At 43.7% G+C, this 22,540-nt stretch overlaps 1 protein-coding gene across 1 annotated transcript in view; it reads left to right on the plus strand.

Moving 5' to 3' along the window:
- LOC137374521 (immunoglobulin superfamily member 3-like) overlaps positions 1–22,540 on the plus strand; it is a 63,234-nt gene that overhangs the window by 38,192 nt on the left and 2,502 nt on the right. Inside the window, exons 7-8 of the mRNA XM_068040728.1 lie at positions 1,089–1,505; positions 14,016–14,432. Of these exons, the coding sequence (XP_067896829.1) occupies positions 1,089–1,505; positions 14,016–14,432 (834 nt within the window). The remainder of the gene's footprint in view (positions 1–1,088; positions 1,506–14,015; positions 14,433–22,540) is intronic.

The following is a 22,540-nucleotide window of genomic DNA, read 5'->3' on the forward strand; positions in this document are numbered from 1 at the left end:
GACAATGGTTTCATGGTCACCATGATTGATTAATGGAATTCACACTTCACCATCTGCTGTGGTGGGATTTCAACCCATATCTCCAGAGCATTAGCATGGTCCTCTGGATTACTATCTAGTGACATTACCACTATGCCACCACCTTCCCCTGCTCTGTCTCAGTGTCCTCAATTGTCAAATAGTCTGCTAACATTCACTGTCTAGGATCACACATGAAGAATGGTGCCTTCAGCACAGTACAGGAAAGCCTTGAGCGTCTGTTGAGCCATATTCCATCAGGATTCAGCATCTTTTATCAGAAGGAGAGAAAACTGAAGGGGAAGAAAACAAAATATGAATCAGTGGAAAACAAAATAAATTGGCTATAAGTAATTACACTGAAATAAGAAAGTGGATAATTAATAGATTTCAAAACAAAGACAATAAAAAGATTATTTACATCATTAGCACTAATTAATGCGTTGCAGTCACAGCACTGAACCTGACATTACAACAAAAAGGAGTTAAAGTTGGCCAGTTCATATTAATTTTGAAAAATCTGCAATTTGCTTTTTGGAGCTGCTCTATCTTCATCTGTACCATCAGAAAATAAAATTGGCATTAAACACTGCCTCGTTTCCTATATTACTTAAAAAGTACTTCATTGGCTGTAGAGCGTTTTAAGACGTCCCATGGTCATGAAAAGTGCTAAATAAATGCAAGCCCTCCTTCCTTGCTTTCCCTCCTTTTCCTTCCTCCTTTTCCTTCCTCCCTACTGAGTAATGAGAGCTAATCAAGAGTAAGGTAATCTGTTCTTTCAGTTTATGGATGTATAGAAGTAAGATGGCTATATGAAAGAATTGAATAAAAATTAAGATGTAAATTTACAATAAAAGCATCACAAGTGCAAAGGAAACGAGAGTACTCTGCATAATCACTAGTGCTGTGAACTCAATGATACAACGTACTCATTAGTTCTGGTAGGTCACTCTCCTAACTAAAATAATATTTAGGTATTGACTGATCTCTGTGATGTTTCACCTTGCACCCAAATGATGCAAAAGAAACAAGGAAATTATTTTGACATGCTGTCTTTTCTATTTGTGCAGCAAGTCTCTTGATGCTCACTAAGCATATTACAACGTTACAGAAAAGGATCAATGACGTCACTGAACTTGAATGTAGAATTTCAGCTCGAACTCAAAATGATTCTCAATTTTCAGTCACGTGGCTCTTCAGTAAGACACAGGGACCAAATGTGAAAGGGGAAAATCTTCTGAACATTGATCGCAATAATATAGTCCAGTATTATGGAGAATTGCTTACCGATGAACTGAAGAAAATGAAATTCCACGATGAGAAGACCTCTAATGATGTATACAAGCTGATTATACAGAAAACAGATGTGCATGATAGTGGAAGTTACTACTGTCATGTAGTAGAGTGGCTTCTGGATCCCAACAACATCTGGTATAAAGTGGGAGAAAACACATCGGCAATAACAATTGTTAGAGTGCACACAGCAGGTAAACAATTTTCCTAAATATCTCCTAAAAATTGCAGAACTGGAACAAATAATTTGTTTATTCAATACTATGAGCTGTTTCCTGCAACTAAGAGTGCTGAAGTGAAAATAATGAGTGGAACTATCAGTAGCACAGGCACAATCGAGAAAAATATTGGCAGCAATGCTAAAGGAGTATTTTTTCACATTTGTATTCCTGATGTGAGCTGCCAGGCAGTGCCATGCAGTGCATGACTTTTAGACCATGAACTTAAATGGTTGGAAGATCGTAAACAGTTCACATTGCAATTTGCAATATGGGCTCCCAGTGGTCAGAAAATTACCCCTTAAGTGTTAGCTAAACAGTCTCCAAAATGGATGAGCCAAGAAAATAAAATAGAGTTAAGATATGAAACCAATGGGAAAAGTGAGGGAAGAACATTTGAATAAATATAGGAAAATGTTAGAAATGAGTTATAAATGGTTTCATGAGTTCAAAAGGGCATTAGAATGGAATTAAGTGGAGCAGAACTTATTCATTATCACAATAGCAAAAGAGTGGCTAAGGAGGAAGTAATGGGCTGGATTTTCCTTTCTATACTGTCCAAAATTGGGCTATGTAGTGATGGAGAATAAAGATAAATCAGATGAGGTGGCCTACTGTCACATCCTTGACTCACAAGGAAGTATGTTGTCTGATCCCAGATTTGCTCAGCATACATAAATGATGGTGGCAAATCAGGGCCTGGGTACTCAACTAATTTCATTCTCTTGCAGCACTGCTCCTGCTGACCTCAGGCACCTCTAGGCATAGGATGGTTGTATATTATGGATCATGGTGCAGAGCCTGCTGAGGCCTCTCCAGAATGAAAGGGCCCATAATGAGCACATATGCCTCTCTCTTAGGCTCCAACCACTCACCAGATGAAGGTCTCAGATCAGTTAGAGGCTTAGATGAAAAATTGTAACTTTATCTTTGAGACTCTTATGTCTCAAATTCAGACTTCCATACTGCTGAAATTACCACACTGACAGTGGCAAACTCTCTCCTACTGGCATGGCTCCTGTGAGTCTGATATAAATAATGACCTCTGAGTCAAGAAAGTGGATCAGAGTCATTATGAATTTGGGGTGGCAGGCAGCAGTCTCACCCTGACTACCCTATGGTCCTTTCCTTTAATCCCAGCCTAGATCCTTAAAAGATTAAAGTGGTGGAAAAATTGAAGGTTAAAGCAAAGTAGCTTAATTACTTAATTGTTATTTCTAAAAGTGTTCACCAGCAAGAAAATACTGTTTGCTGTTCAATAACCGTAGTTCAACCAATATTACAGAATATATTGAAATGAGTGAAGACAAGGTATATGATGTGTAGTATAGGGTCTGAAAGGGTTAACGTGGAGAGAGTGTAAAGAATAACTCCTACCATGATGATGTAAGAGATTACAGCCGGAATTTTACGCCACACCAGCGAGCCGGATGGTGGCGGGGGGCAGTGGAGAATGGAGCGGGAGGCTCCAGGAGGCCTTCCTGACCCACTCCCGCCTCCGCCCCACTTTACGTACGGCGGGGGGAGGGAGTGCGGAAAACCAGCCGCCCGCCCCAGGCCAATCAAGGCCCTTCAGTTGCCAATTAACAGCCACTTACAGGCCTTCACCTGCCTGGTGTTTTTCTGAATGGAGGGATGTGACTAGTGGTGTTCCGCAGGGATCAGTGCTGGGACCTTTGCTGTTTGTAATATATATAAATGATTTGGAGGAAAATGTAGCTTGTCTGATTAGTAAGTTTGCGGACGACACAAAGGTTGGTGGAGTTGCGGATAATGATGAAGATTGTCAGAGGATACAGCAGGATATAGGTTGGTTGGAGACTTGGGCGGAGAAATGGCAGATGGAGTTTAATCCGGACAAATGTGAGGTAATGCATTTTGGAAGGTCTAATGCAGGTGGGAAGTATACAGTAAATGGCAGAACCCTTAGGAGTATTAACAGGCAGAGAGATCTGGGCGTACAGGTCCACAGGTCACGGAAAGTGACAACGCAGGTGGATAAGGTAGTCAAGAAGGCATACGGCATGCTTGCCTTCATCGGTCGGGGCATAGAGTATAAAAATTGGCAAGTCATGTTGCAGCTGTACAGAACCTTAGTTAGGCCACACTTAGAATATTGCGTGAAATTCTGGTCGCCACACTACCAGAAGGACGTGGAGGCTTTGGAGAGTGGACAGAGGAGGTTTACCAGGATGTTGCCTGGTCTGGAGGGCATTAGCTATGAGAGGTTGGAAAAACTCGGATTGTTTTCACTGGAACGACGGAGGTGGAGGGGCGACATAATAGAGGTTTACAAAGTTATGAGCGGCATGGACAGAGTGGATAGTCAGAAGCTTTTTCCCAGGGTGGAAGAGTCAGTTACTAGTTTAAGGTGCGAGGGGCAAGGTTTAGAGGGGATGTGCGAGGCAAGTTTTTTTACACAGAGGGTGATGAGTACCTGGAACTTGCTGCCAGGGGAGGTGGTGGAAGCAGATATGACAGCGATGTTTAAGAGACATCTTGACAAATATATGAATAGGAAGGGAATAGAGGGATATGGGCCCCGGAAGTGCAGAAGGTGTTTGTTTAGGCAGGCATTAAGATCGGCGCAGGCTTGGAGGGCCGAATGGCCTGTTCCTGTGCTGTACTGTTCTTTGTTCCATGGGGATTTTACCCATGGCAAGCGGGTGTCCTGGAGCCGGAAAGCTGTCAGCCTCTCCACGCCCTGGGGGTGCCCAACTGAGGGCCGCCCCCGTTTCCCCAACCACCCCCCAGGACCCAAAATGCCCCCCCTTCCTCCCCAAACGATCACCCTTGCCTCACCACAGCACGACCGATTAACCCCGGCAAGGCAACCCAAACTTACCTGCAGTCCTGGCTCCATTTCCTCAGCTGGGCTGCAGTCCCAGCAGTGTCCACCATTCCCAGGGGCGCTGCTGGGACGAAGAGCTGACAACCCTATGATTGGCCGGCAGCTCAATGAGGTTGGACTTCCTCCCTCAAGCAGGTGGAAGTACCGCCTTAGAACAATTAAAGCCTGGGGACCCGTAAAATATGGGACGGACCCCCAGGCCAGGAATAAGCGGGTTCACCACCGAATTTTACGCGGTGGCCAGCTTCCATCCGCCCAACATAAAATCCAGCCCTATATGTGAGAGAGACTCAAAGACAGATGCAGCGTGGCTTTGGAGGAGTCACACAGACTGGTGTGAAGTGTAAATAGTTATAATGTAATAAAGGTTAATGTTTTAACTACTCCAGACTAAAGAATCTAGGCAGACTAACTAAGGTGGCAGCATACCGAACAAGCATATAACATAAGCTGAAAGGAATGATGACCACTACATCCTGTCATATAATTTAGGTTGCGGAAGTAGACTAGGGAGGAAACGTGCAGATTACAATGTTTAAAGGTTTACTGAGCACTAGAAAAGTTCCACAGGATTAGAAGTAAGCAGATGCAATGCCTGTAATTTAAAAAAAGAGACAAATCTGACCCAGGTAACTACAGGCCCAATAGACTTAAGTTTGGACTGGGTAAAATAATGTAAACAATACTAAAGAGAGAATAGGTGGATATATACTGTACAATTTTGTCCCATGAAAATGACAAATCTGCATGTATTGTTCATCCCAGGATACCTTGACAAGGTGGTAGTAGGTCTTCTTCATAAATCGCTACAGTCTCGTGGTGATGGTGCTCCCATGATGGTGTTATGTAGGGAATTTCAAGATTTTGACACAGCAACAATGAAGCGATGGTGTATATGTTCAAGTCAGTTCTTTTGTAGTAACCAACAGTCTTCATAGAAGGGGAAGGCTCTGTTTGGCAATCATCCTCAACCTTCCTGGTTACATTACAAATAAGACAGTAAAGGCTTTTACAATAGAGTGGCACAGTGGTTAGCACCGCAGCCTCACAGCTCCAACGACCCAGGTTTGGTTCTGGGTACTGCCTGTGCAGAGTTTGCAAGTTCTCCCTATGACCGCGTGGGTTTCTGCCGGGTGCTCTGGTTTCCTCCCACAGCCAAAGACTTGCAGGTTGATAGGTAAATTGGCCATTGTAAATTGCCCCTAGTGTAGGTAGGTGGTAGGAGAATTGTGGGGATGTGGTAGGGAATATGGGGTTAACGTAGGATTAGTATAAATGGGTGGTTGATGGTCGGTACAGACTCGGTGGGCCGAAGGGCCTATTTCAGTGCTGTATCTCTCTATGACTCGAAAATCATTTATTTGGATTTTCAGAAGGCCTTTGACAAACTTTCACATGAAAAAGTGTTAAATAGAATTCATGGGAATCTAGGAGAGAACATGGAACATATTAGAAATTGGATTAAAAGATTGGATAAAAAATAAGAAACTGAGGGGTATGGATCCAGCTGGGGACAGTACTGATGACCATCACAGAGGTCAATGTTTAATACTTTGTTGTTTTCATATTGACAGAAGTAGCCATAATACAATATTGTTAAATTTTCAGATAAAACTGAAATAGGGAGCAAGTTAGGGACAAAAAGGTAGTTTTGAAGAAGGGTTTTGATTTGTTATGCAATTATTCACATAAATTATAAATGAAATCTAATGCTGATAAAAGCAAATTATTCCATATTGATAGAAAAAATGAGAAACATGCAGAATATCAAATGGAAGTAGAACAGGCAGGCTTTGAAAGGGACCTGGAGTGACTGGAGACTCAGCAATTTCACTATTGAAACAATGTGGAAAAGTAATTAAAAATGCACAGCAAGTGTGGGATGCATAGCAGAATAGTGGAGTATAAATTTTCATAGGTTACGTTAGGTTATAATGTAGTGGCCTCAGTGGGGATATTAACCCTGATCTTGAGGCACTGCCAACAGTGGGCGGCACAGTGGCGCAGTGGTTAGCACCGCAGCCTCACAGCTCCAGCGACCCGGGTTCAATTCTGGGTACTGCCTGTGTGGAGTTTGCAAGTTCTCCCTGTGTCTGTGTGGGTTTCCTCCGGGTGCTCCGGTTTCCTCCCACAGCCAAAAGACTTGCAGGTTGACAGGTAAATTGGCCATTATAAATTGCCCCTAGTATAGGTAGGTGGTAGGGGAATATAGGGACAGATGAGGATGTGGTAGGAATATGGGATTAGTGTAGGATTAGTATAAATGGATGGTTAATGGTCGGCACAGACTTGGTGGGCCGAAGGGCCTGTTTCAGTGCTGTATCTCTAAATAAATTTTAAAAAAAGTGCTGAACCTCAGTGTTGGTGAGCACAGGTCAGAAAATTCTACATGCCTATTTTGCTGTGTGTGGCATTTTTGAACAAATGATTTCCAATGGCAAAAGGAAACCGAACGACAGGACTTCCCAAACCTCATTAGCATAGAATATCTATTTAAATCTGGTCCCCTGAAATGGCAAATTGCATTTATTGCTCATCCTCGTTTCTTTGAGAAGTTAGGAGCAGGTCTCCTTGAACCCCGACAGTCCATGTGATGATGGTGCTTCTATGACGATATTATGTCAGGATTATGTAGTGACAATGAAGGGATGGTGGTATGTGTCCAAGTCAAGATGTGTGTGAATTGAAGGGAAATTTGCAGATGATGGTGCTGCCAAGACGTTGCTGCCCTTATCTTTCTTGGTGATAGTGGTCATAGGGCCAATAGCAACAAATTTCTTTCTCATTTGCAACCAGGTATGAGAAACCTCCTTCAAGCAGCTCGCACCTCTGCTTTTACACAAAGGTAATTTACAGCCCACACATGTCTAACCCTCCTTTGAAACGTCTCCTGCAGCAAGTTATTCAACTCTTCAGCCGGCTTTCGACAAGAGCAACTCACCGAGTCCCACTCCCCTGCCTATAGCCCTGCAAATTTTTCTCTTCAGAAAAAATAGTCCAGTTCTCTTTTGAAAGACACGATTGAATCTGCCTCCACCACACTCTTAGGCAGCGCATTCCAGATTGTAACCACTGGCTGTGTAAAAACGTTTTTCCTCATGTCACTGTTGCTTCTTTTGCCAATCACCTTAAATCGGTGTCCTCTGTTTCTGGATCTTTCCATCACAGAATAATACAGTGCAGAAGAGACCCTTCAGCCCATTGAGTCTGCACCGATGCATTAAAACACCTGACCTGTCTACCTAATCCCATTTGCCAGCACTTGGCCCATAGCCTTGAATGTTATGGTGTGCCAAGTGCTCATCCAGGTACTTTTTAAAGGATGTGAGGTAATCTGCATCTACCACCCTCCCAGGCAGGGCATTTCAGACTGTCACCACCCTCTGCGTAAAAAAGTTCTTCCTCAAATCCCCCTTAAACCTCCCGCCCCTCACTTTAAACTTGTGACCCCTTGTAACTGACCCTTCAACTAAGGGGAACAGCTGCTCCCTATCCACCCTGTCCATGCCCCTCATAATCTTGTACACCTCGATCAGGTCACCCCTCAGTCTTCTCTGCTCCAGCGAAAACAACCCAAGCCGATCCAACCTCTCTTCATAGCTTAAATGTTCCATCCCAGGCAACATCCTGGTGAATCACCTCTGCACCCCCTCCAATGCAATCACATCCTTCCTATAATGTGGTGACCAGAATTGTACAGTACTCCAGCTGTGGCCTTACCAAAGTTCTGCACAACTCCAACATGCTTTTGTAATCTATGCCTCGATTGATAAAGGCAAGTGTCCCATCTGCCTTTTTCACCACCCTATTAACCTGCCCTTCTGCCTTCAGAGATCTATGGACAAACACACCAAGGTCCCTTTGTTCCTCGGAATTTCCCTGTGTCAGGCCATTCATTGAATACTTCCATGTCACATTACTCCTTCCAAAGTGCATCACCTCACATTTTTCAGGGTTAAATTCCATCCGCCGTTTTTCTGCCCATTTGACCATCCCGTCTTTATCTTCCTGTAACCTAAGACACTCCACCTCACTGTTAACCACTCGGCCAATCTTTGTGTCATCCGCGAACTTACTGATCCTACCGCCCACATAGTCATCTATGTCGTTTATATAAATGACAAACAATAGGGGACCCAGCACAGATCCCTGTGGTACGCCACTGGACACTGGCTTCCAGTCACTAAAACAGCCGTCTGTCATCACTCTGTCTCCTACAGCTAAGCCAATTTTGAATCCACCTTATCAAGTTACCTTGTATCCCATGTGCATTTGCTTTCTTGATAACTCTCCCATGTGGGACCTTGTCAAAGGCTTTGCTGAAATCCATGTAAACTACATCAACTGCACTACCCTCATCGACACACCTGGTCACATGCTCAAAAAATTCAATCAAATTTGTTAGGCATGACCTCCCTCTGACAAAGCCATGCTGACTATTGCGAGTCTTATAAATTGTCACTAGTATAGGTAGGTGGTAGGGAAATATAGGGACAGGTGGGGATGTTTGGTAGGAATATGGGATTAGTATAGGATTAGTATAAATGGGTGGTTGATGTTCGGCACAGACTCGGTGGGCCGAAGGGCCTGTTTCAGTGCTGTATCTCTAATCTAATCAAAAAAAGTTTCTCTACCACTGACGTGAGACTCACTGGTCTGTAGTTCCCTGGCTTATCTCTACAACCTTTCTTAAATAGTGGGACCACATTACCTGTTCTCCAGTCCTCTGGCACCTCCCCCATGGCCAGAGAGGAATTAAAAATTTGGGTCAGAGCCCCTGCAATCTCCACCCTCACCTCCCACAGCATCCTGGGACACAAATCATCCAGACCTGGAGATTCATCCACTTTTAAGCCTTCCAAAACCTCCAATACCTTGTCATTCCCTATGACAATTTGCTCAAGAACCTCACAGTCTTTCTCTAAGTTCCATATCTACATCCTCATTCTCTTGGGTGAAGACAGATGTGAAGTATTCGTTCAATACCCTACCAATGTCCTCTGGCTCCAACCACAAATTTCCCCCTTGGTCCCTAATGGGTCCTACTCTTTCCCTGGTTATCCTCTTCCCATTGATATACTTAGAGAATATCTTGGGATTTTCCCTACTTTCACCAGCCAGAGCTTTCTCATATCCCCTCTTTGCATCTCCTAATTGCTTTCTTAAGCTCCATCCTACACTTTCTGTACTCCACTAATGCTTCCATTGATTTGCTCTCCTTGTATTTGCTAAAAGCCTCTCTTTTCCTTCTCATCGTACCCTAAATGTTTCTGGTCATCCATGGTTCTCTGGGCTTATTGCTCCTACCTATTACCCTAGAGGGAACATGTTGGGCCTGTACCCTCCCCATTTCCTTTTTGAATGCCCCCCACTGCTCTTCTGTAGATTTCCCAACAAGTAACTCTTTCCAGTCTACCTTGGCCAGATCCTGCCTTATTTTACTAAAATTCGCTCTCCTCCAATCCAAAACCTTTTTTTGCAACTTGTCTATTTCTTTCTCCATAACAAGCTTAAATTGTACCATGTTTATGGTCACTATCACCAAAATGTTCCCCCACCAACACATCAACCACCTGTCCGGCTTCAATCCCCAGAATTAGGTTTAGCACTGCACCCTCCCTTGTTGAATCCTCTACATATTGAGCTAAAAAGTTCTCCTGCATACATTTTAAGAACTCCACTCCATCTAAGCCCTTAACACGATGACTATCCCAATTAATGTTGGGAAAGTTGAAATCACTGAATATAATTACCCTATTATTTTTATACACCTCTGCAAATTGCGCACATATTTGCTCCTCAATTTCCCGTTGACTATCTGGGGATCTATAATAAACACCTAGCAATGTGGCTGTCCCTTTTTTATTCCTAAACTCTACTCATAAAGCTTCATTTGATGCCCCCTCCAAGATATTATCTCTCCTTACTGCAGTAACTGACTCCTTAACTAATATTGCAATGCCCCCTCCTCTTTTACCCCCTCCTCTGTCTCGCCTGAAGATTCTCTATACCGGGATATTGAGCTGCCAATCCTGCCCCTTCCTCAACCATGTCTCCGTGATGGCTACTATATCAATTCCACATGTCAATCATTGCCCTTAACTCATCCGTTTTGCCTGTAATACTCCTGGCATTAAAGTAGAGGCCATCCATCCTGGTCTTACTCCCTTGAAACTTACTTCCGCTGTACTCCCTCTGACTTGTTTGCTTTCCTGTGCTTAGCTGTGTCCCTATTCTGCTAGGAGTCTGCGTCCCCTCCCCCTGCCAATTTAGTTTAAACTCCTCCCAACAGCACTAGCAAACCAGCCAGCAAGGATGTTAGTCCCCCTCTGGTTCAGATGTAGACCATCCCGCTTGTACAGGTCCCACCTTCCCCAGAAATGGTCCCAGTGCTCCAGGAATCTAAAACCTTCCCTCCTGCACCAACTCTTAAACCACACATTCATCTGTGCTATTCTCCTATTTCTATACTCGCTAGCACGTGGCACTGGGAGTAATCCAGAGATTACAACCAGAGAGGTCCTGCTTTTTAGTCTACTGCCTAACTCCCTGAATTCTTGATGCAAGACCTCATCTCTCTTTCTACCTATGTCATTGGTACCAACATGTACCGTGACCTCTGCCTTATCACCCTCCCCCTTCAGGATGCCCTGCAGCCATTCAGTGACATCCCGGACCCTGGCACCAGGGAGACAACACACCATCCTGGAGTCACGTTGACGGCCACAGTCGCGCCTATCTGTTCCCCTGACTATAGAATCCCTTATTACTATTGCTCTTCCTCTCTTTCCCCTTTCCTGTGCAGACAGGCTGCTTGCAGTGCCAGAAGCTGTCTGCACTCCCTGGAGGAACCAGCCTCATCCGCCTCCAAAATGGAATACCAATTTGCAAGCGGGACCTCAGGGGACTCCTGAACTACCTGCCTGTTTCTCTTGGACTGCCTGGTGGTCACCCATTCCCTTCCTTCCTCAAGTCCCTTCAGCTGCGGTGTGACCACCTCTCTATACGTGCTATCCACAATGCTCTCAGACTCACAGATGCTCCACAGTGTTTCCAGCCGCCGTTCCAGCTCTGAAACCCGAGCTTCCAGGAGCTGCAGCTGGACACACCTCCTGCACACATGCTGGTCCTGGGGACTGGAAATGTTCCCGGATTCCCACATGCAGCAAGAGGAGCAAACCATGGCTTCAAGCTCTCTTGCCATGACTAAACCCTTTAAAATTTAAAACTATAGAAGATTATAATTTAAAAAAACAGTTAAGTCTTGCTAAAACAATGACTTACAATTCAATCCACTTTGAAAAGTACCCACCAGGACTTACTCACCTGTCAACTGTGCTCTTTGGAGACTCTCAGCTCCCCTCACTCTGAGGACAGGTAGGAAATGAAAGGAGCTGCTCGCACCCTCCTCACCGAACTTCCTCAGTTACCAAACTTCCACTATAGCACTCTAATGCGACCCAAGTCAGCACTCTAGTACAAACAAGGTCAGCACTGTAAGATGGCCCACTTTTATACTGACTGACTCTAGCCCCTGAAAACTGGTTTAAGCCAATTCTCTAATTAACAAGGTGCAGCTGCAAGCAGAGCCTGAGTGAACCCTGTTTAAAGCTGGTCTAAAACTCACCTTCTCCAACCCAAACAGCAACTGTTAAGTTATTCTGCTAAATGAAAGACAGATTAGACTTAAGATAAAATTAACCCTTAATTATCCTCAGTTACCAAACTTCCACTATACCACTCTAATGCTACCCAAGTCAGCACTCCAGTGCAAACCAATGGGAATGGTTTCTCCCTATCTACTCTGTCCAGACCCGTCATGATTTTGAACTCCTCTATCAAATCTCCTCTTAACCTTATCTTCAAGGAGAACAGACCCAGCTTCTCCAACCTATCCATGTAACTGTAGTTCCTCATCCCTGGAACCATTCTCATGAGTCTATTCTGCACCCTCTCTAATGCCTTAACATCCTTCCTCTAAAGTGTGGTGCCCAGAACTGGACACAATACTCCAATTGAGGTCAAACCAGTGTTTTATACAGGTTTTTCATAACTTTGTTTTTCTTGTGCTCTGTGACTCTATTTATAAAGGCTAGGATCCCATATGTTTATTAACCGCTTTCTCAACCTGCCCAGCAACCTTAAATGATTTGTGCATATATACCCACAGATCCCTCTGCTCCTGCAATCCCTTTAGAATTGTGTCCTTTTAATTTATATTGCCTCTCCTCGTTCTTCCTACCAAAATGAATCACTTCCCACTTTTCTTTATTAAATTTCATCTGCCATTTCACCAACCTGTCTATGCTGTCTTGAAGTTTATCACTATTCTTCACACAGTTCACAACACTTCCAAGTTTTGTGCCATCTGAAAATTTTGAAATTGTGCCCTTTGCACCCAAGTCTAGGTCATTAATATATAACACCGACCCCTGGGGAACCCCACTATACACCTTCTTCCAGTCCGATAAACAATGTTCACAACTACTCTCTGTTTCCTGTCACTGAGCCAATTTCATATCCATGCTGCTACTGTCCCTTTTATTCCATGCACTCTATCTTTGCTGACAAACCTGTTATGTGCCACTTTTTCAAATGCCTTTTGGAAGTCCATGTACACCACATCAACTGCATTACTCTCATCAACCCTCACTGTTGCCTCTTCAAAAAACTCAAGCAAGTTAGTTAAACACAATTTGCCCTTAACAAATCCATGTTGGCTTTCCTTAACTTATCCACATTTGTCCAAGTGACTATTAATTTTGTCCCAAATTATCATTTCTAAAATCTTTCCCACCACCAAGGTTAAACTGACTGGCCTGTAATTGCTGGGCTTGTCCTTGCACCCTTTTTTGAACAAGTGTGTAACATTGGCAATTCTCCAGTCCTCTGGCACCTGAAGAAAATTATGTTCTAACTTCTTGTATTGTACACAGTGGCCGGAATTTTACAGTGGATGGACGGGAGCCAGACTCCGACGTAAATGTTGGTGCCGAACCTGCTTCCACCCAGCCTGGGGATCCATCCCATATTTTACGGATCCCCAGGCTTTAATTGGCCCGAGGAGGGACTTCCACCCACTTGAGGGAGGAGGTCTCGCCTCAGTGAGCTGCTGGGAGCAGTGGCCACTGCTGGGACTGCAGCCCAGCCAACCAAGGAGGATACCAAGGAACCGGTACTGAAGGTAAGTTTGGGTTGCCTCACCAGGGGAATCGGTCGTGCCCTGGTGAGGCTAGGGTAGTCCGATTGCCAGCCCCCGGGGTGCGGAAAGGCCAGCAGTTATAGCTGGGCGGCCTTTCACGTCCCCGGCACACCCGCTTGCCACGGGTAAAATACCCGTGGAGGCGGGCGAAAGCCCATAAGTGGCCACTTAAGGGTCTTGATTGGCCTCGGGCGGGTGGGCCGCTTCTCAGTCCCCGACCCCCCGCCAGACCTCCGTAAACCTGTTTGGAGGCAGAATCGGGGCGGTTAAGCCTCCCGGAACCTGCCGCTCAATTTTACGCCACGCCGATGCCACCATCCGACCCGCTGGGACAGCGTAAAATACTAGCCAGTCTCTTTTAGCTCAACCCAACATACACTGTAATTTCTCTCACTTCAAAGTGTGCCTCACTATCTTTCTTTTGCTTCTGCAGATACAAACCTACAGCTCAGTAACAATAACATAACTCTATCAAGCAGTGAGGATGCTGCTGTTGAACTTGAATGTCATATTATCAACCAGACACAGACGCAGTCGCAATTTTCAGTTACATGGTATTTCCAAAATGAAGAGGATCCAAAGGCCAAGGAGACAGCACTTCTCAAAACCGATCGAAATAATATCCTACAGTACAATGGTGACTTGCATTCAGATCCTCAAAAGAAAATGAAATTCCAAAGTGTGAAGACCTCCAACAAAATTTACAAGTTGATCATACAGAAGGCAGCACTGAGTGACAGTGGTGTTTACTTTTGCAATGTGGAGGAATGGGTCATGAGCCCCCGAAATGAATGGGTTATTCAGGCACATGCTCGCTCTGGATCAACAATCCTTCGAGTCCAGTCACCAGGTAACATCTGTAACTATTTTACCAGAATCCAAATTGCTTTATTAGAACATTATTCTCACTCTTCTGGGACATGATTCCAAACCAGTCTGTTTAGAAGTTCCAAAGAAGGGTCACTGACCCGAAGCGTTAACTCTGCTTCTCTTTTCACAGATGCTGCCAGACCTACTGAGTGGTTCCAGCATTTCCTGTTTTTATTTCAGATTTCCAGCATCCACAGTATTTTGCTTTTATATTATTGTATAGAAGTGATGATGGTCATGTTAACTACTAGAATAGGATTCTTGGTTATGTGTATATTAGAACATTGACCTTTTCTTTCCCTTCATTGACACTAAGCCGAAACTCAACCTGCACAAAGATGAATTGATTATGGAGCAGTGTGTTAGAACACATCTTTTTATCACTTTGATCTAAGTTGATAACCAGAATCTAGAAAGGAAGTTATGGTTTCTTCTCTGGTACTTGACAAGAACATTGAAGTACATGATCATTGAAGTACAAGAAACTTGCCCTAATAATTATCAGAAATATATTTATATAATATTGAGGGGCTGAATGGAGAACTGAATTAGCATACTGCCCTTTCACCTCAGGGATTTGGGTTTGAATTTAGCACAAATTATAGAAATAAAGGCTCCTCTGTTTTCTAGCTGCAAGGGCCCTACATGAAATAAGCTCAGGCAGGCTCAACTCATTTCCGAGTGCTTGTGGGCTCAAAGCGCACAACTTCCCATCATTTGTCACTAATTGGCTTTAAGTCAGATATTAGGGAAGTGTCACACTAATGCAGTAGAAAATACTTTTCTCAGGTCATACTGAAGTCACTTTGTTGGTCAGAGCTTTATTCTGCACTTGACTATAATATACCTGACTTGATGGTGAAGCTAGGGTTTCAAGTTTTAAATTCCGGTGGATTTTGGCCAGGTGATAGAAATGCGATTTGGATACTCATATGCTGCTCCAGAAATGAGTCTATTTTAACTCCCAAGCCTTACTTTAATGGCAAGAAGTCAGTGGGAAGCAGCATAAAATCAGAGGGCCACCCACCTATACCAGGTACTGGCAGGTTCAGCTTTGGGAACTATCTAGCAGGGAATCTTGCAGTTGGGAAGTGGGGTGGAGGCTGCGGCAAGGGAGGCCTAAGTTTTCCCTGTGGGCTCTGGAGAAACACTGCTGCTGCTCCTGACCGCAAGAGGAAAGGAAACAAACCTTAGCTGTTTGGGATTCTTCTGGCCCTGGCTCTTCTCCCCACTGTCTTCACCTGGCGGGAAAACTACAGCAACTGCCTTTCTCAGCACATTGATATCCTTGGACCCTAACATTCATATATGAAGAAGTACCCTGCCAGCTTCAGGCAGATGTCATTGCTGACTGTTCAATAGAGTAGGTTAAAATTCAGAACAGTGAGCTCCTTGCAGCTTTCTGGCAGAAATATAAGCTGGCCAGTTTTCTCGGCTAACTCATCTGGTTTCCACTGGGCGGTCAGTGTTAAAATTGTCCCTGGAACTTCAGTTTACCAAGCTCACAATTAATTCCAGTTCAGGTGGCAGCATATTCTGGAAGCTGTAGGCTGCCTGGGTTTTGCCAATACGCACTGGTATCAGGTGAACTACCGGGACATGTTGGTGGACTCAGAAGATTTGCAACTAGGTCGCTACAATGAATGATTTTTCCATTTCTCTGTGTTCACTTTCCTTAACTGGAAAAAGACAAAGAAACATACCGGCAGAGAAACCAATATTGTCACCAGCAGATAATAGCATTTTCATAACAAAATTTGAAGGAAATGCAAGATGGTTGTTTTACTATAGATACTTTAATTAAGCACATCTGATTATAGAGAGAAATAAGAGGTTGGCGGCTCGACGTGAGAGATGGGTTCGCCTATCGGACAAAAAGCACGTTTGTGTGTTCTGGAGTGTGTGAGAGAGTTGCTGTTGGAGTCACCAGATCAAGAGCAGTATTCAAATTTTGGGTATGCTTGTTATGGCTTGTGGTTCCCAGCGCTTCTTAAAGAATCACATTTTGACCCGGATACTGGAACTTGCATTTTCTCACATTTCTCCATTTATGGCAGAATGATGCAATGTGCGTTTGGTACACAGGTTGTACTGCAGTAGTGAGTGATGTGGCATTCTAAAGTGGGCGGCATATACAAGTGGGCGGCACAGTGGCGCAGTGGTTAGCACTGCAGCCTCACAGCTCCAGGGACCCGGGTTCGATTCCGGGTACTGCCTGTGTGGAGTTTGCAAGTTCTCCCTGTGTCTGCGTGGGTTTTCTCCGGGTGCTCCGGTTTCCTCCCACAAGCCAAAAGACTTGCAGGTTGATAGGTAAATTGGCCATTATAAATTGTCACTAGTATAGGTAGGTGGTAGGGAAATATAGGGACAGGTGGGGATGTTTGGTAAGAATAGGGGATTAGTGTAGGATTAGTATAAATGGGTGGTTGATGTTCGGCACAGACTCGGTGGGCCGAAGGGCCTGTTTCAGTGCTGTATCTCTAATCTATATATAAGTTTGAACAATGCAGCTCCTAAGTCATTTTGAATAATATAACAACACTTAAATCTTATAGGGAACTAAAAGTCATTGAAGGAAAAGAAAGATTGTGCAAGAAAGAGGAAACTGAGCTTCTCCGAGTCAATCTTAGCAATAGCAGTGTGAATGGAGTTCCATTTGAGACCAGTGATTAGTGAGATTATTAGTGAAAGAAGGACTAAAGTTGGAGTCTTATCACGGTACTGTGCAAAGCTAACATTCACATAGAAAGATAAATAGTGGAATTTCATTCATGCTGGTGCAAGAATGGTCCTAAGTTCTGTCGCAGGTGGGGGTTTTTGTTTGTTCATGAGATGTGAGCGGCACTGGCAAGGCCAGCATTTATTGCTCTTGAGAAGGTAAACAAAGGTCCTTTCCCTAAATAACAACAATGGCTAACTTCAAAGGTATTTCATTGCTTGTAAAGCACTTTGGTTGTTCTGAAGTTCTGCCAAGAGCAATATAAATGTAAGTTCTTTCTTTCTTGTCATTGTCCTCAGGCTTCATGCAAGATCTAAGAACACCATAGCATTTTTCTCCAACTGTCTTATTCTGCCCATCTTTAATGAGCTTTAACAAAACATAAAAATACCAGCTAAATAACTTTTGTTCATCCTAAAGGTATATACCCTGAATAAAAAAGGTAGCCTTCGTAAAATAATTTATTTTTCCAAATTCAGAAACTTTTAAAATGCATAAAAATGGTAAGTGAATTTTTACTTAATTTTGATTTCATTAGTGCATAGCCATATTAGTGACATAATTCATTATGTACTGATATTGAAATACAGTCTACATTGAGATTGCCTCAGGGCTACAAAAACATGAACTAAGGCTTAGTCTGTTGTTCTAATTGGCTATTGCCTCATGATTTAAGTAGTTCTGTCATACTGTCATCGGGAGTACACAGAATTATTCAGAGAGCTGTTTATTACATGCTATGTATTACTCCGTGAGCAGTCACATTCTGCTTTAATCATCACTCTGACCTTATTCCAATAAAATACGATTCAATAAGACATAATGGGATTATCTAAATCATAAAATAATTATATTTTTAGGGTAATAGTATTTCACGAGTACTTCTGTTGTGCATTTCAGCTAAAATGAATGGATGTGGAGCTTTACTGCTTGTGTTTATCTTTACTCAGGAAGATGGCATTTCATCATTTCATGTCTGGGTTTTGCAAGGTGGTTAGAACAGTGAAGTTGAAATTCCCCTCCTGGTGCACTTGAGAATCTTGTGATGCTTTGCCACTTCAGCTCATTTAAATAACTATATGTAGCTGACGGTGCAGCTTTGACCTTAGCAAGGAGCAAATCCATTGGGACAAAGGGAAATTCTGGCAGCAGTTTCAAATTAAAGGAATATGCATACTTAAAGGTAATGGCAAATGCAAGTGCAGATGTGACGTGCTACTGCGAGAGCTGCCAGGGCTCAGGGTGAGTCCTTTGACACAGCTGACTAGCACAGATGATGATCCTGAGAGACATTTTCTTCTTATCTGCTTCTGCCTGCCACGGCCCTGCTGCTGGCCACTCTCTCAGCATGTTTAGCCATTTACTTGGGTCAGGTCACATGGCTGCTGTGAGGTTGTGTCAACTCTGCATCAAAATTTTGCTCCGATGATCCACCAGCATGGAAAATCCCTGAAGGTCATACTTATGGATCTCCGAAACATAGTAGTAGCACCCCTGAAAGAGCCCACAGCAACTCTTAGGACCTCTGAAGGGGAGATCTGCTACAGAAGCCCCTGGAGGTAGCATGTTCTCCAGAGTCAAAAATGACTGCACAGATGAAAACCAGTAAGATATTATGCATTGTTCTTGGCACAGTCTTAAAAGACAATGTCCCCAATATTAACAAGGAGACAGGGAGGGTGTGATATTAACAGGGAGACGGGGAAGGTGTGGTGGGGTTGGGGCAGTGAGGGGGTCCTGTAGCATGGGGGAAACCCAACAAGAAGGGGGATGTGGAGGCCCTGCCGATCCTAATGGCAGGGCCTCATTTAAATAATCTTCTGCAGGCTCCACCCAATTTTACAGCCCAGCCAGTGCGCAAGAGCACAAACAAGAAGCAAGGACCTATGAGGACAGACCCAACAGTCAGCAGTGGCTTAAGGCTCTGAGCTGCATTCGGGGCTGGGGGAGGTGGCAGGCTTCTTTGTGAGGTGCAATCGACATAAGTCTACGTAGTGCCGCCTGAAACAAATTTTTCCCCCTTTATGTTCAGGTGCCAGATAGCAGCAATGGGAGAACTCATCAGCTGAGGGCAGCCTGGAGCTGGCCCACAGGATCCTCCCTTGTTGCTTCCTGTGCTTGCTGTTCTTCACTCATGCTGTTTGCGTTATCTGGTGCTCCTGATCTAACTCTAACTCTACATTATCCCCCAGAATGGATATTCCTGGGTTGATGCTTTTCACAGGTGGAGTAAGTGATGCAGAGTGCTGTAAAGTGGATGGTTCCTCTGCCTTAGGCCCAGTGAGCTGCTGCTCCTCAGACAGCCTTACAGAAACACAATGAGAAAAACATATTTTGGAATCTGCAGATTTTAAACAGTCCTGATTTGGTGTAGTGATGCAAGGCAAGTTGCCTATTGACAGAATATTTGAATGAAATAACATACCTTGAGGAATGAATAGGTAGTAGTTTACATATTCAAGTTTACCATCTTCATGTCTCTGTCTCCATTCGGTACCATGGTGTGGTTGCCCATTATGTACAAGGTGAATTCTTAGAACTGTTCTATCAATGTCTGGAGATTTGAAGGGGTAGATTCTCCAATTTTGAGTCTCTCCCTTCTATTGTTAACTTCCGATGCCTACAATCATAAGACACGAATGAAATGTCAACTGAGCCTGCCAGAGCTAGCAAATTGGCCATTAAACATAAAACAAAATGGTCCCACCTGCCATTAGAGATTCCCTGGGAAGGTGAACAATGTGCCTTGTGTATATCAGGTAAGAAGGTATCACATGTGTGTATGTAGTTGTTTGAGGGGAAAGACTGACTGTGTCACAAGATGATGATGGATGAAGAAGGATGTTCAGCCCAGCTTGGTCCTTTATTCAGAATTATCCTAAAGTACACCATTATAGCATCCAGCTGCTTCTTAAATGATTCCAGAGTATTTACCTCCACTACCCAAACCAGGAATCTATTCAATTTGTTGATCACTTTCTGCATGTAGAAGAACTTACTGATATCAGTCCTAAATTTAAATTTTAACTAGTTCCTGTGGTTCTTTCTTACTTTCACAATTTAAGGTAATTTTTCAGGTTTACCTTTTCTAAACTATTTCTGATCATATATGATTTCTAGTATAATGTCAATGGGTAGGGCTAATGCCAAGCATAGACACATCAGGCAGGCTTTAAGGCTGTTGCGGAGTGGGGGGAAGATCTGGGTGTTCGAAGACATAGGGCTGAATTTTACCAATACCATGTTCAAGAGGACCAGGCAATATATGTGCTTCTTGCACTGATCCAGACAGTCAGGCTGAGAGGGCTCTAGGATTTGGGTCTGTGAGCAGGGATCCGGACCTTGGAGATTTCTCTTTGGCAATGCTCTCGTGGATAGTTATGATGTTGAGGTCCTTACACGCTGGTATTCCTGCCACTGCTGGTCCGCTCATGTCTACTAGGTAGAACATTTGTGGTTTCTATGCCAACTTGCCATATCTGCATCGCATTGTTAATGTGCCACTGCACGGGATGGGTGAGCCATTATATGCGGATAACTTGGCAGTTGTCGGTTGTATCGTTGAGTTCAAACAACTCCGGTACATATCTTTGCGAATTCATACTGGTAGGACATTTGCACTAGCCCTGATGTCAGTCTTGACATTGATTGTATGTTTGCCAGCTTTCTTTGGGCACATGATGTTAATAGTGGTGAAAGCTTCCAGTTGTTTGACTTCATCAATGTGATGTGTCAGGTTCACAATGTGGAATGCCTGTTTGTCTTCTGTCTGAGAAGTACTTCTCTCTGAGTCTTGTCTCATGTCTGCTTCGCTGTGGACCTCGTGTATCGGCTTACGTTTACGCATGTCTCTGGGACTTTCTTTGCTGCTGTTGTCCTGATGTCTGTTCGTTTGCATCTGACTGTGACATCTGGCTGCATCTTTGGAGCCACAATTCCAACATAGGCGGGCCCAGTGTCCTTTTGCACTGCACGCCTTGCACAGGTCTCAAAATGCAGGGCAATTTCGCTGTAGGTGGGACAAACCACACTTACCACTTGCTTGCTCTTCTCAACCTGGTAATGGTGCTGACACTGTTTGCTGTACCTACTGCTTTCAGGTGCTGTTGTACAGGTACAATGGCTTTGTATTTTCATATTTCCTGCCATCTTCCAGAAGTGCATCAATGCTGCGACCTTTCTTTTTCCCCAAGAGGTCCTTCTGAAACACTTCAGTGGGTGTTGATACAATCACCAGCTCCATTTTTCGGTCTAAGAGCTCAGTTTCTGAGAAATCGCATTTGTTGTCCTTATTACGGCATCTGCTGATGAACTGGTCTTTTGATTCCTCTGGCAGTTGCCTGTAGGACATTAATTCCAGGTGGTGAATTCAAAAATTCACACTTAATCAGAACTCGTCTTCCAGCACTTTCCCTAGCTTTCCAGGATCTTTCTGGTCCTCGTCAGATAATCCAGAGGTACTGATGTTGTGCAATCCCTCATTTCCAATTGCCATAATTATTTTTACATCCTCTTTTTCTGGTACTGCAATTACTTGCTCTGTGAAGCATAACTACATTCTTTGTTTGAAAATTGGAACTCAGGTAGGATATTAATGACCTTTCAGTTCATTCTGGAATTTGATTCCATCTTCCTTCTGTTATTTTGCTTTAAAACTTGCTTTAAGAACTTGCTTCTGTGCCTCTTTACTGCTTTCCCTTTTAAAAATATTCTCTTCTGTAGATGGCTAGTTTGATTGACAGAAGCAGATTGTCTGTTTATCTAGCTTCCAGCACTCTGTCTGTTTCTCCAGTTGTCCGTTTGGCATTTCATGTGCTTTTTTAAACTACAGTTTGTTTATACAGCAGATCAATAGGTAATTCTTCATGCTTGAGTGGTTTTATGAGTTTTTAAAACTCTGGCTGAGTGAATGAAAGCTCTTCAGTGCTCGAGTAATTTAATGAGTTTCTTTTTATAGCTGCAGCTGGGAGCTACGTGAATGGAGGATTCCGTGCTTTTCCCTGTCAGTTGCTTCCTGTAACGGCACGGATCTGATTAGCCTGGGGGAGCCTTTAAAAACAATCAATCAGCCTGAGACAGGGATTGGGTTTTCCCTGTTTTCTTTTACTGATGATTTTTAAAAATCAACTTTTTAAGCACCTCAGGCAGTAAGGGACATGCTTGAGTGACAAGCTGGTCTTTTCTCATTCTTCAATGTTGTATATCTGTACTCTCAGGCTGACTTCTATTGAGACAGAAAAACCCACGTTTCTCTAATATAAAATAAAAACAGAAAATGCTGGAAATACTCAGCAGATCAGGATGCATCGGTGGAGAGCGAAACAGAGTTAACATTTCAGGTCTGCGACCTTTCATCAGAGCTGGTAAAA

This window comes from Heterodontus francisci, chromosome 10 (genome assembly GCF_036365525.1).
Source record: "Heterodontus francisci isolate sHetFra1 chromosome 10, sHetFra1.hap1, whole genome shotgun sequence".
In the NCBI taxonomy this organism is placed as follows: domain Eukaryota; kingdom Metazoa; phylum Chordata; class Chondrichthyes; order Heterodontiformes; family Heterodontidae; genus Heterodontus; species Heterodontus francisci.